This window comes from Thamnophis sirtalis, unplaced genomic scaffold, assembly GCF_051295495.1.
Source record: "Thamnophis sirtalis isolate CommonGarterSnake01/CBP01778 unplaced genomic scaffold, rThaSir2_p1.2 scaffold_10, whole genome shotgun sequence".
NCBI lineage: Eukaryota > Metazoa > Chordata > Lepidosauria > Squamata > Natricidae > Thamnophis > Thamnophis sirtalis.
This window is the reverse complement of record NW_028261390.1, coordinates 39,780,555-39,801,557: the sequence shown is the minus strand read 5'-3', so window position 1 is coordinate 39,801,557 and position 21,003 is coordinate 39,780,555. Positions and strand designations below refer to the sequence as shown.

General features: G+C 40.9%; 1 protein-coding gene across 5 annotated transcripts in view; it reads left to right on the top strand.

Annotated features, from left to right (window-relative positions):
* AFG2A (AAA ATPase AFG2A) overlaps nt 1-21,003 on the top strand; it is a 138,967-nt gene that overhangs the window by 36,758 nt on the left and 81,206 nt on the right. For 4 of the 5 annotated variants that reach the window (XR_001313175.2, XM_014059792.2, XM_014059793.2 and 1 more), the window contains exon 14: nt 15,614-15,740. Coding sequence is in view for 4 of the 5 variants with exons in the window: in XM_014059792.2 (XP_013915267.2) it covers nt 15,614-15,740 (127 nt within the window). In the remaining variant the exon portion in view is untranslated. Of the gene's footprint in view, nt 1-6,106; nt 7,369-15,613; nt 15,741-21,003 lie in introns of those variants that run through there. The other variant, XM_014059795.2, reaches the window with a different exon arrangement.

Sequence of the window (21,003 nt, the reverse complement as noted above, 5' to 3'; positions counted from 1 at the left end):
TATAATTTACTCATTTGACAGCATTTAATAGTATTTGCAGTATAAATTGGTGGACTGGATAAAATTGATATGCAGGATAGGAAAATGTACTCATGAAGCAGTTGCTTGCATTTTATTTGCAACTGAAGCATCAAGTATGTAGTGAAATGAATATCGCTAACGTAAATCCAGCAGCTGCATATTTCTTCTTTCTTCTTGTTCCCTATTCTAAAATAAAAGTGATCTGTCTTTTAGAGACTATGGATTAATGTAATGGCCTTAACATTACTCTGATTTTTTTTTCTTGATTCACACTAAATTTACTTCACTGAATTAAAAACAGATTTATTGGTTTTAATGGATTCCCCCTGGAAATCTAGACCAGGAACACAGAACATAAGAATCCAAGCATCAGGCCCCTGGTCTATTTAGTCCACTGGTGTGAAACTTGATTTCATTGAGGGCCACATCAGGGTTGTGTTTGATTTAGGGGGACCAGGGTGGCAAGGCCAGAGTGGGCATAGCCAGCTAGATGTCACTTGTGTTGGGGGCACCTTTGGTGCTCAAGTGCTTTGTCAGCAAAAACGGGTTCCCAAGCTCTGTTTCCAGCTGCAGTGGGCCCCTGCAACCTTCTGGCAGTGAAAACGGAGCCCAGAAGGGCCACATGCAGCCCTCACAAGCTCTGTTTTCAGCTGCGATGGTTTCTGTTTTCACTGGTAGAGGTGCTACGGGCCTGTCCTTTGCTGTTTCCAGGGCAGTCCCGCGGGCCAGATCTAAACACTCCGCGGGACCCCCCTGGTGTTTGACACTCCTGATTTAGTCTAATAATCTCACAGTAGTTAACTAGGAAGCCCACTAGTCTCCCAGGAGACGGCCTTGAGATGCAGCCACATTGCCATGAAGGCAAAAGCCATTGGTCCCCATGACTTATGTGAACTGGTTCAACCGTTTTTTGGGAGCCAGCCAAGCTGGTAGCCAGCATACAAATTACATTTTGTTTATTTTTCCTCCTGTTATGTGTTCTAAGATTCAGTTTCACTGAGGGACCTCTAGTTTAGTATTGGAACCAAACTCCTTTTCCCATACCCACACCCTTTTAATCTAAACTAAATCCCGTAAAGTTACTTTTAAAAATGGAGAAAGATATTAATTATAAAATATATAATTGGGTCCAAGTCTTACATAAGAACGTATTTCAGGTATACCTAAAATAGACTCATACATTCTTATACCGTTGCCCTGAATAGACTAACATGACTAAAAAAAAAAGACTTCCAAGACTCAGGAACTATTAACATTTTGAAAGGTGTGGAAGTGTCCTAAGTGTGAGAAATGGTCATAACTCACTTTTTTCAGCGTTGTTATAACTTTGAACGGCCACTAAATGGACCATTATAAGTCAAGAACTACTTGTATACTATGACAATTGTTGATTCATATAGTAAGTCTTCATATTGGCTTGCAAGATGAAAAAGAGTAGTATTACCCTCCCCACTTCTAGTTCACATTAAATACTTTCATAGCAAAACATGTTTAAGAAACATGAGGAATTAATAGGAAGAGTTATGTCCCTAGATGTTATTTCTCTAGGAAATGCTCCTTAAGATTGCCGATTTCTAATTTTGAAATCTTTTGATTTAAGAAAAGTACCACAAAGCACAGCAGGACAGAATTATTCAAGATTTGCACATTTTAAAAAAAAGTTGGGAGAAAATAAAATGAGAGGTTTTGTTCTGAACTGTACAAGTGATTGTTCCAGTTGTGGTTGTTCCTGCTGACTACCATAAAATCAGTTTGGCAGAAATGTTTATTAAAATATTTAATAAATACCGAAGACATATGGGTATATCTGACATATATTGTATGTGACTGGCCAATCCACAGTTCAAGTGTACAACTGGTACAATCTGTACTACTCAAGAAATGGATGCCTTTCCATTTCTTTGTGGCTCCTTCTAATATTAGGTTTCCTTTCCTTAGCAGTGTTTTCTCAAACTTAATTGCAGAATAAAAGTCTCCCTTGAGATCATGTCCACATAAATGTTCCAGATGCAACTATATGTAAGAAGGAATGTTTGTTTCTAAAAAAAGTCCTTTCCTTTTCAAAGCTTCAGATCTTAACAAATTGTACAGCTGAAGAGAATTATGGGTACTTCTAATTCCTTGTTATCCTGACCATGTAAAAATTAATTCCACTGACCAGTAAAGGCTGCCAAGAGGAAATGACTTCGTAATTAAACTTGAAGGTGATGAATGAGCCTGGCTCTGTGTAAATGCTGTTCAGACAGTCTGTTTGCTGAAGTTGGGATATATATGAGCTTTGGAAATAGGATGCTGTTTATATATGTAGAATTGTGGGGAGTTTCAGCATTAGACATGTTTGTTCTTTTGTGTTTTTTTATAAGCGGTTTTGAGCAGAAGTTTGGAGAGAACTCTTCTGTTAAATTCCATTCTGAAAAATCCAGTCCCTTGATGTTCATTATTAGAGACCTGAAATTATATAAGGATTCTCTTTTCCATTTTAGGCCAAAAACACTATCTTTATGCTTTCTACTGATATGATTATGTAGCACAATGAAAAAATAAAATAATGACTGATTTTGCTTGCCATCCAGTTGTTTTCCTCCTTTAGCATCCACATATGGTAGATAGATAGATTTTGCCCATAATGATCTATCCATAACTTGGTCTTTCAGGTCTTCCAACAGTGCTTTCTCTGCCCCTGTAACTGAATCCTTTCACTCTGCTGGAGATTGCTTCTTCAAGAGCTAGGTTTTTGTATCAAATTATATAACCCAACCTATCTATTTCAGATATAGCTGTAATTAATTAGCATCTCTACTTATATATAATATGTATACATTCAGCATATGGATCTGGCTTCATCCAATTACATCAGTTCATCCCACCTGGTCAGGCAGGAAAGAGATGTTGTCGACTCTGTCGGAAAAGAGCCTTCTCTGCCATTGCCTATGCCTGTAGAACATGCTCCTCCCAGAGGTGAAATGGTCCCCCCACTTCCCTGGCCAAAAACATGGTTTTGTACTCTTAGTTGGGGCATGCAGATGAACATGCAACTCTGTGGTTGATCGATGCTCCTAAAACCTTCCCTCATTCTTTAATTAATTTTTAACATATTTTGCCTCTTTTAAATTTTATGTACTGTTTTTCACACTTTTAATATTGTACACTGCCCAGAGTCCCTCTGTGAGGGAGAACGGCAGTTCTTAAATATGACAAACAAGCAAACAAACAAAGAAATAAATTCAAGTTCAGATATAATTATTACTACTTGTAATATTGCCCTCTGTTATTATAGCTTTTAATTTCTTTTTTGCCTAATTCTTTAAATAAAAAATAATCTAAGGTCTATTTGATCATGTTAGATTAAGTTGCAGTTGTACCATCATCTGGTGAAGTGTGGTCTTATGACATTACTACTTAAAAGACTGGAAGATATGTTGAAATTGTCCACTCTAGAAAACTTATGAAATCTGTTGATTTTTAAATGCTCCATGAAGTTTCTAGAGACCAAAACCAGTGATCCAATGATTATGTATGAAACCCAAAAAACAGAATAGGCCGTTGATTTGAGTTCTCCTAGGGTCTGTAGAGCTCTGTAGAACACTGAGCAATTATGTCAGGCTGAAGATTGCTACAGCATAAAATTAACTATCTGAATATTGAATGGAAGCTGGCTTAATTGTTCATAGTTTTACTTTAGCCATTCTACAGGGCTCTTCTGAGTAGTTAAGGGCTACTGGAAATAATCCAATGAAAACTTACTATAAATCCCTTTGAAACCTATCACGATAATTAATATAAACATTTTAAGGACAAAATTAACTTCATGTAGACACTTCAATATGAATTGTTATTTACGTTAATATATATCATTTCATCTAACTGTATGGGATCAATTTTAATTTGAGAACCTGAGAATATGATCTTTAACCAGTATTGGAGGACATGCTGCCATTGAAAGAAGTTATGCAACAAGCATCATAAATATCCTGATCTCATTCAGCTTTATTTTTCCATATCTTGAAATTATTCATGTCTACGTCAGTGTTTGGTTTTGGTGTCACAGTGGATAAAGCACTTAAAATGAAGCAGAATCCTGAAAAGATAGATAACTTGTGGGTGTGGTTCTGAATGAGTTTGTATTCCTATTGAAATGCTTCTACGTTTCCTAATTGTTATTGCAAGTAACTTATGTTGCTAGAAATGTCTACCTATTTCATATGCCAACTATGTTTTTTTCTGGACAGGGGCAGCTTATAGTAGATATAAAAAGTCTACACTTGTTAAAATGCTAGGTTTTTGGAATATAAAAAAAATATCAGACCAAATCAGCATTTTTTTCTATCTTTAATAGTGGCTTAGTGGCTAAAATGCTGAGATTGTCGATCAGAAAGATTGGCAGTTGAGCTCCCGTTACTTGTCCCAGCTTCTGCTAACATAGCAGTTTGAAAGCATGTAAAAATGCAAGTAGAAAAATAGGGATCATCTTTGGTGGGAAAGTAACAGTGTTCTGTGTGCCTTTGGCATTTAGTCATGCCGGCCACATGGCCACGGAGACGTCTTTGGACAACGCTGGCTCTTGGGCTTTGAAACGGAAATGAGCACCCCCCTAGAGTCAGGAACGACTGGCACATATGTCCGAGGGGAACCTTTAACTTTATTTTATAACATATAAACTGTGATCCAGTGGCCATCTGCATCATTGCTCATTTGGCTTGTTTTGTACTGCTTCCCTAAACTTGTGTGCACAAGCGCCATACTAGATTTGCATTCTCAAACTAGTTAACTGAGGTCTAATGTTGGGGTAGGGAAGGTGTCTCAGAGGTTACTTTTGAGGCTAAGAGAAGTCTACTTATATCTTTACCTAGTGGAATTGTTATTTGTAAAACTGTACTACAACCAAGGCTTGGTAACATGTTCTTAGCTATTTTCTTCACAAATGTCTGCATTTTGTTGCTGTTATGGAAACACAGTGTTAAAAATAAATACATGGGAAAACCTAGGTTGGCGAAAGATATATTTCAATAGGACTTGTGAGGAAAAGAACATAAAGTAGTATGACAATTAATTAAACAAACATGGTAGAAGGACTGAAAAGCCTGGCCTGGCAAGTGTGCCTTGCTCTCATCCTGTGAAACCTTGACGCAAATGTCAGGAGCAAAATATTTTTTTCTCTTGGTGCTGTTAGAGTGACTATTGTGGAAGGATTGATGAGCAGAGGACTTCGGTATCTTAGAAATGTTTTTACCTCAGAAGTGTCACCAAAAAAGCAGAAATACTGAAGAGTTCTCTGCTTAAGTTATTACTTATTCGGTAGCAAGTTAAAGGCTTTGAATAATTATTTTAAAGTTCCCATAAAATGCAGATAATTTAGTTTTTAAAACCTGTGTAAGAAATCAAATACTGCCAATGTCTATTTTGTTTACATTTCCAAAGAAATTAACATATATATTTTTTAAAAATTAGCTGAGTAGGAGTTTTAAATATATTGGAAAACAGACTGTTAAAATCTAGATTCGTTAGTATTTAAATAAGAAAAAAATCAGATCTTATTCTCAGTTTGATTTTTCTTTATTGTTACAAATAAATATAAACTTGAAATTCCAGATATATAAAATAGGTAACAAATTATTTGAATACATATAATTGATAGAAGAATATCATGTAATTTCATTGACATGGAACAACGGTCTTCTCCTTTTTAAAGGGCTTATTATTATTACTGTTTCCTAAGGTGTTTTTTTTACTGTTTTCCTGGGAGAGTTGTTCTATAAGCATGCATGGATATTGCATAAATGCTGGTTTGTTGGATAATCAGTTTGTTGATAGGAAGTTATTTTGCATCAGTGTCTGCTCAATTGCTGTTTCTATTTGGCTTGGATGATGACATCAAAATTCCATAGGCTGGGTACAGAGGAAATAACATAGCTTGGTTGCATACTGCTTTGTAAATTAGACTGGAAAGTTCAGCATAATTTGGCCTTTGCTTATGCTTGTGTCAAAAATCCAGGCATGTTTAATAAGCATTGACTGATTTAACTTGAAAATCTTGCTAGAAAATCATGGGAAAATGGAAAAAATATGCTTCTATCTTATCCTGCAGATTAACAGTTTATGCAGAGCTCAAACATCTGAACACACATGTTGCTGACGCAGTTCTGAAGCAGCTGGTGGAGAAATCTCCTGTTATAAATGTCTGTCTGTCTGCATTTTATAGGATATCCTGTTAAGCCATAAAGGCTTGTTTACTTGTAAGAGTCATGCTAAATATGGTGTGTAATCTGACAGCTGACTTCCATGCCTAAAGGGAATCACGACAGCTTAGAACAATATAAAGAAATTTACTTTGATTTCAGTAAAAGTAGTAGCCTTACAAAGCCAAGGAGGCAAAGTTATTGAAACACTACCTAGAATATAATTAAAATCATGCATGTAACATAGCATTTTAGGATCTTGACCCATGTACAAGAAAAAATAAATTATTTTTATTTTACTTAGTCTAAATTTTCATGGATTTTTCTATAATCTTTGTTAATTTGGTTCCAGTTGAGAATTTTGACATGTATAAGTATCTGAATACTAAATTCTATGACTCTGTATTTGTCTTTTTGCTCTTTTTCCCGCATCCACCTGTTCAAAATTTTCAGCTCCACTTAACAGTTGTTCAAGAGAGCTTTTGGAGGGAATCATTCCCAGAATTCTTCTAGACTCTTTTTTTAGTTTTTTGTTTTTGCATCAGATTATCCATGTAAATAGTGCCAACTGGGAAAATAAGGGAACCATTCAGCTTTGGAGTTGATTACTTAATTCCCCATTTCATAAGTGTGTTAAACATGTATGGCATTTGAAAACCAGACACATATACCCCACTGAGCTTACTTTGGAATAATGAGTTTAAGAATATTTTTTGATAGAATTGCATTTTAAGATTAATGAATATTTATATTAGTATTAACGGTAATCTACCACAGGCCCTATCTAGATCAATGTGCAATTGTAATAGAAACTGAACTATTGCCTACTATCATTTCTTCCTAAAATTGCAAAAGCTGTTTTATTATTTTACTTATACAAGTTATTTTATAAATCTTTCAATGATTTAAGGACCCTAGGCCTGTGCCACAGGTGGCATGCGGAGCTATTTGTTAGGGCATCCCAGGCATTGCCCTGTCAGCTCGAGCGCATGCATGTGCTGGCCAGCTGACTTCGGCTTTCTTTTTTGGCCATTTTTTGCCCTCTGGAGGCTTTCCTGAAGCCTCTGGAGGGCAAAAAACCATCCAATGTGCAAACTGGAAGTTCGGGAACAGACTTCTGGTTTGTGCGTTGGGCCATTTTTCGTGCTCCGGAGGCTCCAGGGAAGCCGCCTGAAGGCTCCAGAGGGTGAAAAACGGCTGTACAAGCAACTGGAAGTTTGGGAATGGTAACTTCTGGTTGCTCGTACGGCCATTTTTCACTCTCCAGAGGCTTCAGGGAAGCTCCTGAAGCCTCTGGAGTGCCTCTGTTTTCGGCCTCCCCAGGCTCCTAGAAAGCCTCTGGAACCTGGGGAGAGTGAAAAAAGTGCACTGAAAGTGGGGGGGAGGGTGTTGCACATGCATGCACTCTGGGATGGCGCACATAGCATTATGGGTGTGGCATGCCTGTGCATGATCCCCCTGCACTCCCCCCGCTTTTGGCACGTGATCCAAAAAAGGTTAGCCATCACTGCCCTAGGCTGTGGTTGTGTGAAACAGAGTTAGTTTTACTGTGCCTTGATAGTATCTGCCATATTTGTAACAGTATTCTAGAAGAAGAGCCAGGTTGGTATAATGGTTAAGGGATCAGACTATAAATTGTGAGGCTGTGAGTTCTAATCTCACTTTAAGCACAAAGCCAGCTGGGTAACCTTGGGCTAGTCACTTTCAGCCCAAAGAAGCAGGCAGTGGCCAACCATTTCTGAAAAAAAACTTTTCTAAGAAAACTTCAGGGACTTGTCCAGCCAGTTTGCAAGGATCAGACACAAGTGAATGGAAGGGTAAACAATGGGGGCCTGACATAGTTGATAGCCCCATTGCTGTGGGAAATATAATCAAAGCTGTAGTATCGATCATGAATCAAAATATGATACCATGCTTTGCATATGTATTTATATGTGTGTACACACACGTCTATATATCAGTTTTGTCCAAGTCTACTGAGATTTGCTGGTGCCAGTGAGAAACAGTATTTATGAGAAATGTTTGAACAAAATAGAAAACTGAATTGCTGTTCTAGACTAGCAAATATATGTATTCTTGTATGTAAATAGGAGATCACCAGGAGTGTAGCTAAACAAGGAAGAAAAAAGAAAAGCAAATCACAATAATTAAGAACATTCCACAAATATTTCAGTATTGTTGGCCAGAAACTATATGAGGTCATTAGGAGTTGAGCTTGACTTGGCAATTTTACTTTATGTCATATAACCACGGGTTCGTACGGCCATTTCTAGAATTAGTTGTGCAGGCAGCAAAGTTTGGGGTAGGTGGAATACCACAATAATTGGGCATTTAATCCAAGGAAAGTAGAAACCAGGACCCAAATGTACATAGTCTTCTCCATTAAATGTATCAATTTTTTCTTTCTCAAAATATTTCCTGTGAAATCTGGCACCTAAAATTTATTTTTGGAAAAGTGTATTAATATTCCTATTTCTATTATTAAAAGATAATAAATAATAATAAAACTTTGTAATTTTTAATGAAGTATCAGTGTCTTGCATATTTATTTTACCTACAGGTGAAACTTAAAAAATTAGAATATCGTGCAAAAGTTCATTTATTTCAGTAATGCAACTTAAAAGGTGAAACTAATATATGAAATAAGACTCATTACATGCAAAATCAGCTAGTTCAAGCTGTGATTTGTCGTAATTGTGATGATTATGGCTTACAGCTCATGAAAACCCCAAATCCACCATCTCAGAAAATTAGAATATTACATGCAATCAATAAAACAAGGATTGTATATAGAACAATATCGGACCTCTGAATAGTATAAGCATGCATATAAGCACCAAAGACTGGTTCAATGATCGTGGGATTACTGTGCTTGATTGGCCTCTGCATTCTTCCTCCATACTTTGGGTCCTTGTTTCCAAATGAGATGCAAAAGTTGCTCTCATCAGAAAAGAGGACTTTGGACCACTGAGCAACAGGACTTTGGACCACTGTGCTTCATTAAGACCAGGGTCAACACAGCCGTCTACCAGGAGATTTTGGAGGACTTCATGCTTCCTTCCGCAGATGAGATTTATGGGGATGCTGACTTCATTTTCCAGCTGCCCACACTGCCAAAAGCACCAAAACCTGGTTCAATGACCGTGGGATTACTGTGCTTGACTGGCCAGCAAACTCACCTGAACCCCATAGAGAATCTATGGGGCATTGCCAAGAGAAAGATGAGAGACATGGGACCGAACAATGCAGAAGAACTGAAGGCCCACAACTTGGGAGTCCTCCTGGATTCACAGCTAACTTTTGACCACCATCTCTCAGCTGTGACCAGGGGGGCATTTGCCCAGGTTCGCCTGGTGCGCCAGTTGCGGCCCTACCTGAATCGGGAGGCCCTCACAACAGTCACTCGAGCCCTTGTGATCTCTAGGCTGGAATACTGTAATGTGCTCTACATGGGGCTGCCCTTGAAGAGCATCCGAAGACTACAGCTAGTCCAGAATGCGGCCGCGCGAGTGATCGTGGGCGCACCACGGTTCGCCCACATAACACCGATCCTCCGTGAGCTGCACTGGCTACCTGTTGGTCTCCGGGTGCACTTCAAGGTCCTACTCACCACCTATAAAGCGCTCCATGGTAGTGGATCTGGCTATTTGAGAGACCGCCTTCTGCCAATTACCTCCCTGCGTCCCATCAGATCGCATAGAGTTGGCCTCCTCCGTATTCCATCCGCCAGTCAGTGCCGACTGGCGACTACTCGGAGGAGAGCCTTCTCTGTTGCGGCTCCGACACTATGGAACAATCTCCCCGTGGAGATTCGTACCCTCACCACCGTCCAGGCCTTCCGCACAGCCCTCAAGAACTGGCTAACCCGTCAGGCCTGGGGATAATCTTATTTCGCCCCTCCCGAATGCTGAGTGAATGTTGAGTTTTATTGTCTAATTTACTTTGTGCACATTTCTTTTTTCGTATTGTCCTACACTCCCCTTCCTTTTTGATTGTAAGCCGCCCTGAGTCCCCTCAGGGAAAAGGGCGGCCTATAAATAAATAAAACAAAAACAAACAAAAAAAAAGGCCGCTATTGAAGCATCCTGGTCTTCCATAACACCTCAGCAGTGCCACAGGCTGATAGCTTCCATGCCACACTGCATTGAGGCAGTAATTGCTGCAAAAGGGGCCCAAACCAAGTACTGAGTACATATGCATGCTTATACTTTTCAGAGGTCTGATATTGTTCTATGTACAAATCTTGTTTTATTGATTGCCTGTAATATTCTAATTTTCTGAGATGGTGGATTTGGGGTTTTCATGAGCTCCACACCATAATCATCACAATTATGACAAACCACAGCTTGAACTATCTTGCTTTGCATGTAAAGAGTCTTATCTCATATATTAGTTTCACCTTTTAAGTTGCGTTACTGTAATAAATTAACTTTTGCACGATATTCTAATTTTTCGAGTTTCACCTGTAGTTGACTGAAAAATACTGAAAGCATTTTATTATAGCAATACCGGAAGGTGAAAGCAAACTACAGACATTCCTGCACAGCTAAACCACTTAGCTTTTTTATCTGTGGAATGTGAACTGGCAAATGAAACTTTAGAGGTGTACTATAATTCACTATTTTGCAATAAGGAGGCTTTAAACAAGCCATTCTTTATACAATGTTTGCAGATACTTTAGTCAGAAATATGAGGGGTATGGGTAAGTACACACAGAAGTATATGGGATGTTTGTGAAATATTTACAGCCATACTGACTGGGGATTTTAAAGGACTGAAATGACTCCACCCCAGTTTCAGCCCTTGCATATTTTGGAATACATACAATTAGTCCTCAATTTTGATAATAACAATTACATTTTTAAAACAAATAATAGTTTTCTACTTCAGAAGTTGAAGGAACCAGAGGGTTGTCTACTATGTCTTCATGGTATGTCAGGGTTTGAAAATAAAATCAAAGTAGATATTCAGGGAAACATTTTTGGCAGTAAGGAAGCATAGTTTTCAGATGCCTGGTACGCTGCCATTTAGTTTTGAAAAAATGCTGAAGTTAAAGGCTGAACAAAACACTTCTGTGTTGTGATGTAGCATCACATGTTTGAAAAACAGTGCTAAAGCAATTTTTGCTGCAAAAACTTTCTCTTATTTTGTCTTTTGGAATAGAATAGAACAGAAAGGGACCTTGGAGGTCTTCTAGTCCAGCCCCCTGCTCAAGCACAAGAACCTATTCTATTTCAAATGAGTGACTGTCTAGTCTCTTCTTAAAAATCTCTAGTGATGGAACATCCACGATTTCTGAAGGCAAACTCTTCTACTGGTTAATTGTCTTCACTGTTAGAAGTGAATTAATTCACTTAATTCTAGGTTGCTTCTCTCTTTGATAAGTTCCCAACCATTATTTCTTGTCCTGCCCTCTGGTCCCTTGTAGAATAATTTGATCCCCTCTTCTTTGTGGCAGTCCCTCAAATACTGGAATACTGCTATAATGTTGCCCCTAATTCTTCTTTTCTTTAAAGTAGCCAAATCCAAATCCTGCAGGCGTTTTTCATATGTTTTAGTCTCCAGGCTTTTGATCATCTTAGTTGCTCTTTTCTGAACTTTTTTCAAAATCTCAACATTGCTTTTGTAGTATGGTGACCAAAATTGGTTGCAGTATTCCTGGTGTGGTCTTAATCCAGGTGTGGATTAGAAAGATATAATTTGGGGGGGCGGGATTTTTATCCTTGAGTTATAAAGTTTTGAGAAAAAAGGTTAGTGAATCCAAGCATCATCAAAGTGTGTGTGTGTGTGTGTGTGTGTGTGTGTGTATAACTGGGATCTTTGTTCCACAGTTTGGAAGTTTATTGGTATTTGTATGCCGCCCACTCCCAGGGGACTCTGGGGGGCTTACAGAGAAACAAGGGAATATAAAAATTAAAAATAGAAATATAATTATTTTAAAACTACACAACATACATACCACTTAAAATGGAGCTGGATGCTGATCAACAGCCCCAGGCCTGCCGGAACAGCCAGGCCTTAGTGGCTTTACGGAAGGCCGGAAGAGTAGTGAGGGTCCAGATCTCTACGAGGAGATCATTCCATAGGGCCAGGGCAGCAACAGAGAAGGCCCTCCCCCGGGGGGTCGCCAGCCGACATTGACCCGCCGATGGCACCCGGAGGAGGCCCAGTCTGTGTGGTCTTATCGGTCTTTGGGAGGTAAATGGCAGGAGGCAGTCTCTCAGGTAGCCAGGTCCTAAACCATGTAGGGCTTTAAAAGTAACGACTAGCACCTTGAAGCGTGTCCAGAGACCAATGGGAAGCCAGTGCAGCTCATGGAGGATAGGTGTAACATGGGTGTATCTAGGTACACCCATTATTGCTCGCGCGGCTGCATTCTGGACCAACTACAGTCTTCGAGCACTCTTCAGGGGCAGCCCCATGTAGAGCACGTTATAGTAATCCAATCTTGAGGTGACGAGGGCGTGAGTGACCATCCGAAGGGCCTCCCGGTCCAGATAGGGTCGCAACTGGTGCACCAGGCGAACCTGGGCAAAGGCCCCCCTGGTCACAGCCGACAAATGGTGTTCTAACGTCAGCTGCGGATCCAGGAGGACTCCCAATTGTGAACCCTCTCTGAGGGGCATATAATTTCACCCTCCAGGCTAAGAGATGGAATAACTGGACCAACCTTGGGAGGGAACATCAATAGCCACTCAGTCTTGTCGGGATTGAGTGCAAGCTTGTTCGCTCCCATCCAGACCCTGACAGCCTCCAGGCACTGGCACATCACTTCTACTCCTTCGCTAAGTTCGCACGGGGCGGGCAGATACAGTTGAGTATCGTCCGCGTATTGGTGGTATTTAATCCCATGCCGGCGAATGATCTCACCCAGCGGCTTCATGTAGATGTTAAATAGGAGGGGGGATAGGACCGAGCCCTGCGACACCCCATAATTGAGGGGCCTAGGGGTCGATCTCTGCCCTCCAACCAACACTGACTGTGACCTGTCCAAGAGGTAGGAGGAGAACCACCATAGAACGGTGCCTCCCACTCCCACCTCTCACAACCGTCGCAGAAGGATACCATGGTCGATGATATCGAAGGCCGCTGAGAGGTCAAGAAGCACTAGGATAGAGGAATGACCTCTATCCCTGGCTCGCCAGAGATCATTGATCAGCGCGACCAAAGTATTTCTGTGCCATAACCAGGCCTGAAACCCGACTGAAAGGGATCCAGATAATCAGTTTCATCCAAGGTCCGTCGGAGTTGAAAGGCCACCACCTTCTCAACAACCTTCCCTACGAAAGGGAGGTTGGAGACTGGACGATAGTTGTTCAAAATGGCTGGGTCATTAGGGGGTGCAGGAAGGATCCCTCCCGAAGAGAGGTGTTAATAATTGTCTGGAGCCAGCCGCGTGTCACCTCCCTGCTGGTCGAGACCAGCCAGGAGGGGCACGGGTCCAGTATACAGGTGGAGGCACTCACCACTCCCATGGCCTTGTCCACTTCCTCAGGAGCGACAAGTTGAAACTCGCTCCATAAAATCTGCTCAAGACCTTCCCCCGGTACCTCGGCTGGTACCGTCCAATTGGAGTCCAGGTCCGTCTGAATCCGAGCGATTTTATCCGACAGAAACTGGACAAATTCCTCAGCTCTACCCTGTAAAGGGTCGTCCGCATCCCTCCCTTTCAAGAGGGAGTGGGCTATTCTAAACAGGGTGGCTGGGCGCGATTCTGCGGATGCAATAAGAGCGGAAAAATGCGCATATTTTGCCGCCCGTATCGCCACTAGATAAGTCCTAATAAAGGGTCTTAATTGTGTTCGGTTGGATTCAGAGTTACTGGCCCTCCAGTGTCGCTCTAGGCGTCTCTTTTGGCGCTTCATCTCCCGGAGTTCCTCGGTGAACCAAGGAGCCCTCCTGGATCCACTACCGCAGAGAGGCCGTAAAGGCGCAATCCGGTTTAGAGCCTCCGCCACCGCTGTATTCCAAGCAGCGACTAAGGACTCTGCCGGACTGTGGACGAGAGTGTCAGGTATTTCACCAAGCGCCGTCTGAAATCCCATAGGGTCCATCAGGTGCCTGGGGTGGAACCGCCTAATCGGTTCCCCCTCCCTACAGTGGGGGATTGGTTTCCGAAAGTCAAGCCTCAGTAGGAAGTGATCAGACCATGACAAGGGCAAGGTCTTAATGCCCTTCAAATCTAGATCACGTCTCCACTGCTCTGAGAGAAATACGAGGTCAAGCGTGTGACCCGCTGTATGAGTCGGACCCCAAATTACTTGGGTCAAGTCCATGGCTTGTCATGGAAGCCATGAACTCCTGTGCCCCATCAGAGCGTTCGCCGAGCACAATAAGCCTGGGGAACTCAACTGCTAGCTCAGCTATTGACTCGAGGAGCACAGGGAGGGCTGTTGTAACGCTGTTGGGAGGTAGGTATGTTAGCAACAAGCCCACTTGACCCCCAAGGTCCAACTTCACCAACAGGGACTCACACCCAACAAGCTCCGGAGCAGGGATCCTACGAGGAACTAATGACCTTCGGATGATGACTGCCACTCCCCCACCCCTTCTCATGGTGTCGTGGCTGATGGAGAACCTGAAATCCTTCTGGGAACATTTCAGTAAGGGGGACTCCTCCCTCCTGGCCCAGCCAGGTTTCAGTAATACATGCCAGGTCTGCCCCCTCGTCTAATATTAGGTCCCGGACGAGGGGAGCTTTGTGAACCACAGACCTGGCATTTAGCAACAGCAGCCTGAGACCAGGGCCCTGGCAACTCTCGCCATCTCGTCCTGGAGTGGAGCTAACGGGGCCGGAAGGAGGGATCTCTGTGACGTAGTGGACCCTCCTTCCCCGGTAATGGCTAGCCCTGAAGCTCCCATCGTACCTGCCCCTCCCAGTCATGACCGTAATGCTCCGGCCCACTCCTATACCCGCAGACCCCCCTCTATCTTCCAAGGCCCCTTTTCCTCTCGGCAGGCCATTCAAACCAGACACTCCAGGTTGAGGGGTGGAACCGGGCCCCCATCCACTTCTGCTATTGCACTCAGTGGAGGGGGCTCCGGGCCGCACCCTCAATCCCCTCATGTGCGCCAGACAGTCATTCACCTCATGCATACCCCACAATAGGTTAAAAAGTACAACAACATAATAATAAAATAGGGATTAAACTAATTTAAAAGAAAGTGGGATTCATTCACACACAGACATACACATACATACCACACACGAAAGAGAAGGGTTGCGTAGGTGTTAAAAAAAGATGATGGTATTGTGCGAGTGAGTCTGTACGTAAGTTCGTAAGTTCGTGGGTCAGAAACACAGCAACTTTCAGTCTGTGAAATTAGGCAATTAGACAAATTGTTGTGAACAGAATTTACAGATTTCTAGTATTAAATGCTTTAATATAAATTTCTGTGGATTTCTTTTTTATTAGTTCTTCAAGTTCTGTGAATGTTACGAACCGTGTCTTGGCACAGTTGTTGACTGAAATGGATGGGATCGAACAGTTAAAGGATGTGACAGTTTTGGCAGCTACAAACCGGCCAGATATGATAGACAAGGTAAGTGATGGTTGTGGCCACTGTTCCCTCTAAGGTGCGCGCCTGCGCGGCCGCGCACATGGAAAGAAATCCCCGCGCAGCAGTTTCTAACAGCCGCGCAGAGATTTCTACCAAAGCAAACGTGGGGAAGTCCTTTGCAGGCGGCTAGAACTGGCAGCCCGCAAAGGACCTTCCCAGACTTGTTTTGATGAGCCGCCAGTCCTCTTGCTTCTTCTCCTTCACCGGCAAAGCTCCCGCTGGCGCCTCCGCCCATGGCAGTGGTGCCTCTCCCTCCACGCGGAGCACCTGAGCTGGCTCCCGCGTTATCCCTCCCCCTTCCTCCTCTGCCGTGCTTTTGAGGCCCAGAGCCCAGCTGACTCCACTCGGAGCACCTCAGCTGGGCTCTGGGTTACCCCTGCCGCCGCCTCCACCTCCGCCGCTTTCCTACTAGCTCCCGCGGCCTCAAAAGCACGGCAGAGGAGGAAGGGGGAGGGATAACGCGGGAGCCAGCTCAGGTGCTCCGCGTGGAGGGAGAGGCACCACTGCCATGGGCGGAGGCGCCAGCGGGAGCTTTGCTGGTGAAAGAGAAGAAGCAAGAGGACTGGCGGCTTTGAAATGCAACCCCCTGGTCCCGCCGGCCACGGATTTGATTCGGCGTAAGTGGGGGCTGAACACATGCTGAGCCGACTTTGCGCAGTGTGGCGGAGTAATTCAACCCCCCCCAAAGAACGTCTGTGTGTGTGTGTGTGTGTGTGTGTGTGTGTGTGTGTGTGTGTGTGTGAGAGAGAGAGAGAGAGAGAGAGAGAGAGAGAGAGAGAGAGAGAGAGAGAGAGAGAGAGAATTGGATCAAAATTGGTGGCCAAAGGAGTGGAGGGAGGGAGGGAGGGAGGGAAGGAAGGAAGGGAGGGAGGAAGGAAGCCCTGCCCCCTGTGAAAAAAACTGAAGATGGAGCAGTGAATGAATAAACCATAAAAGCAACAAACAGTTAATGCGTAAGTAAGCTGAGGAGCAAGTTCTCAACTAAGGAAGCAATATAAGAAAGAAATATAAAAAGCTCAATATGCCAAAACACTTATTTTAGTCTTCATTTAATTACTTGTATTGTAGTCTGATGTAACGTCTTTTTAAAGTTAACGTTAGTTAGAAAATATAGGGTACAAAACTTAAATAATAAAAAAATTGTACATTCATTTTGAAAAATAAATGCAATACTTGATTAATTTCATATCTTTATTTAAAATAGTTTTGGCATGGCATATGATTTTATTGACTCAGTTGGAAATGATGTGGATGTTGTATCTGATTCTGAGGTATATATATTCTTAAGTAACATAACATATAGCATATTGTCCAAACTTGCTAGACTATTTAATTGATCTTACTACTTTAAAGGGGGAGAGTTTCATGATAAATTATTTTATTACATTTATGTTGCATTTATATATTATATTTATTACATTTATATTCCACATTATATATTTGTATTGTTATTTTAGTGTATATTGTCAATTTCGATAGATATTATATTGATATATCAATACTGATTTTAATCATACTAAATAACAATTACTGCTATTATTTATCAGCATTACATATTTACAGTTTTTAATATCGAGTTAGTCGTATTTTAGAATAATAGCGTTATCTTTTAATAGGATAATTGGCAAAATCTAATTCACATGTGATGGGTTGCATTCCAAAGGAATGTGAGAGGACAGGTTGCCTGCAAAATGCCAGGACCCAGGACCCTGTTGGTGCCATGTCTCTCTCTAGCCAGTCTAACAATCTAAAAGCTGAGCAGAGAGCCTTTTTTTTTTTCAGGGTGAGCGGAAAAGTATAGTCTTTGAGTGGCACTTTTCATGCCTGGCATTCATCAGGCTGAAACCTCGCTAGCAATCGGCGCTTGACGCTTGGTATGTTGCGCAAATGTCCAGCAGACGTGACAGCAGTTCAAACTGTGGCTCTCTTAGGTGCTCAGGCATGAAACTATACTTTTCCGCTCACACTGAAAAAAAATTAGAGGGAACATTGGTTGTGGCTCTTGTTACTACTTTTGTGCCAAATAATGACTTATGTTCATTTGACTTTGTTAAGATTACAGGCAGTGGAGAATTTAAATTTTTATTAAAATTCATGATTTTAAAACAGAAGCCAAGACATGTTTTAATTGAGCATTGATCTGCTGCATACAAATCATATGGTCTTTTTACAATTAAGTTTCTTCCATCCTTCCACCTGCTCTTCTGAAGTTTTGAATTAGATAGATTTATTATATTTCAAAAGATAAAACTGAACCTAACTTGCTGCTGATGAGAAGAAAAAAAGAAAAACTTTTCTTACAAATGAAATTATATTCCTTCTTTAAACTTTGAATTTATTCAGTCCCAGTTTTTATTTGCATTTTTAAAAACTGCCAGATTCAACCTTTCTGAGATCACCCTTTAGTCATCACTGAATGCATGCATCCGTTTATGTGTATGTATATCCCACTTTTATTATTTTTACAATAGCTCAAGGCAGCAAACATATCCAACACACTTTCCTTCTCCTATTTTCCCCACAACAATCCTGTGAGTTGCCTAAGAGTGTGTGATTGATCCAAACTCACCCAAATGGCTTTCATGCCTAAGGCGGAATTTGAACTCACAGTATCCTGCTTTTAGCTCAATGCTTAACCACTAGGCAAAACTGACTCTACTTATGAGAAAAACAGAAATTCACTAGACTAAAATTTCCTGGTTTTCTTGCCATCACCAAGAAGGTCTATGGCCTATATTTGTAATGGTGGACTAGAACAAAGGAAGCTGTGTAGCTCCATGATTTTTTCTCAACAGGAAGTAAGATATGTGTAGCTAACCAATTGTATAGTTCTGAGTGAAAACTGAGTGTCTAACGCACTAGCTGCTTTATCTAAAGAATAAGGGCTGAGAATGGATACTTTGCAGTCTCTGATTGTACCCCAGAGTTTTTGAAATTGTAAGTTTCTTTATCATGTGTTTTGATGTTAATATTTGAAAAAAAAAACATAAATATAAATGAAGCATAAACCTCCCATCATTGCCTTAAGCAAAATTATTTATTTGTTTTCTAAATGCTTTTACTTTGTGACAACCAGACAACTCTAAAGAAGCATTCAGCAGAACACATTACAATAATTCCAATATTATCGAAATGACCAAATACATAAAATGATAATATTTTCACTTAGTAGAAGTACATTTAAACAAGTATGCCATAAATATGCACTCTGATACTTAATACCATATTAAATACCATATTATTTATACCATATTTAATGTTGGGATATTTATTTATGACTTCCTACCAGTCTTGCATGGAATAGTGTTTCCCTACCCAACCAAGACCAAGAATGTAAAATCCCAGTATTGGAATGGGGGCAAGGGAAATAACCATCTCCATTCATGTATGTCAGAGTGAGCTTCAGTCTGAAGTTCTACATCCAGACCCACACAGCCTCCAGACACTGGATCAGGACATTGGCAGCATTGTGAGCCGCGGTGGCAGAGTGGTTAGAGTGCAGTACTGCAGGCTACTTCTGCTGAATGCCGGCTGACTGCAAATCTCACCAGGCTCAAGGTTCACTCAGCCTTCATCCATCCGAAGTGGGTAACATGAAGACCCAGATTGCTGGGGGCAATATGCTGACTCTCTAAACTGCTTAGAGAGAGCTGTAAAGCACTATAAAGCAATATATAAGTCTAAGTGCTATTGCTATTGTCACCTAGACTGGGGCCTGGATTGAAGCATTATCTGCTAGGAGTGACATAATAGCAGTGTTCCAATGTCTCAGGAGTTGCCACAAAGAAGAGGGAGTCAAGCTATTCTCCAAAGCACCTGAGGGCAGCACAAAAAGCAATGGATGGATATTAATCAAGGAGAGAAGCAACCTAGAACTAAGGATAAATTTATTGACAATTAGAACAATCAGTGAAACAACTTGCCTCCAAAAATTGTGGATGCTCCAACACTTCAAGTTTTTAAGAAGAGATTGGACAACCAATTGTCTGAAATGGTATAGAGCTTCCTGCCTGAGGAGGAGGTTGGACTAGAAAACCTTCAAGATCCCTTCCAACTTTGTTATTCTAATTCTAATTCCTCAAATTCGCACCCTCCCATTCTAAAGATACAGCTTGTATAGATAACTTCAAAATGTTTTCTTGAATTCTGGTTCAAGTGTGCAGCAGCTAAGGTGGAAAACAAATTCCATGATAGTAAAGGAATTAAATGCAAACCTGCTAACAATTATGGTATATCTCCATGTGGAAACTAGCATACAATACTGGTTGCTATATTTTGAAAAGATGTAATAGAGTGCTTTATTTTTAGGTTTAGGAATATAGATTCAGGATAGACAAAATGGTATTCTGCTTATTACATATGTAATGGAATTTGCTTAGCTAAGATGTTAGCTAGCCATTTTTACAGATTATAAGATTAAAAAACAGTCATAGAAATTAAGTTATCTGTAGCTTTGTTATTACTGTCAGTATCTAGGGATGTGTGCTGGGGTATCCAAACAGAAAATGCTCCTACTTCTGGGCTCTCCATGGTATGAATATAGATTAGATTTGTTTCTGGTTAGGTCCAACTTAACTTTTAAATCTGGTACCTTGAATGGGGACTGGAAACATACTTTTTCACTACAGTGATTGAATTAAGCAATTCATTCTAATTAAAAATACATCACAGTTAAGAAAATAGTTAAAACTTGCCTTATTTAAATTAAGGGATGTATTAAGACAATGTTTGGACATTATTAAACAGTTACTTAAAAATGATAACGATGATATCAATTCAGTTGTGTCCAACTCTTAGGGTTATTAAATTATTAGCTTTTGATAATTGAATGACTTCAATATAACGTTAAGACTTCACATTAAATAGTTATGAGGCCTTACTGAATTGTGGCAAATTTGCTGTGTGTTTTTATTTATTGATTTTATAGCTGACATTTATAAAAATATCTGAATTTCCAAAGGAATCTACAAAGTATTTTTTAAATGCCAAATACAGTAAATAAATATTTCCAGGTGTGCTGAAATGTTCTTTGTTTCCAGCTCTTCATTTGTCAGGAAATATTGAGAATGGCAAATCAGCCTTGAGGCTGCGGAGTTTGCTCCCTTTTACAATCCAGGTTGTGACAGTTTGAGGAGCATTGTGAGCTTTTCACTAAAGATTTATTACTTACTTGATAAAACAAGGCATAGATGAACTTGTTGAGTTGCGTTTTTCACAGCTGTACTGAGACAGACAAATAGTCATG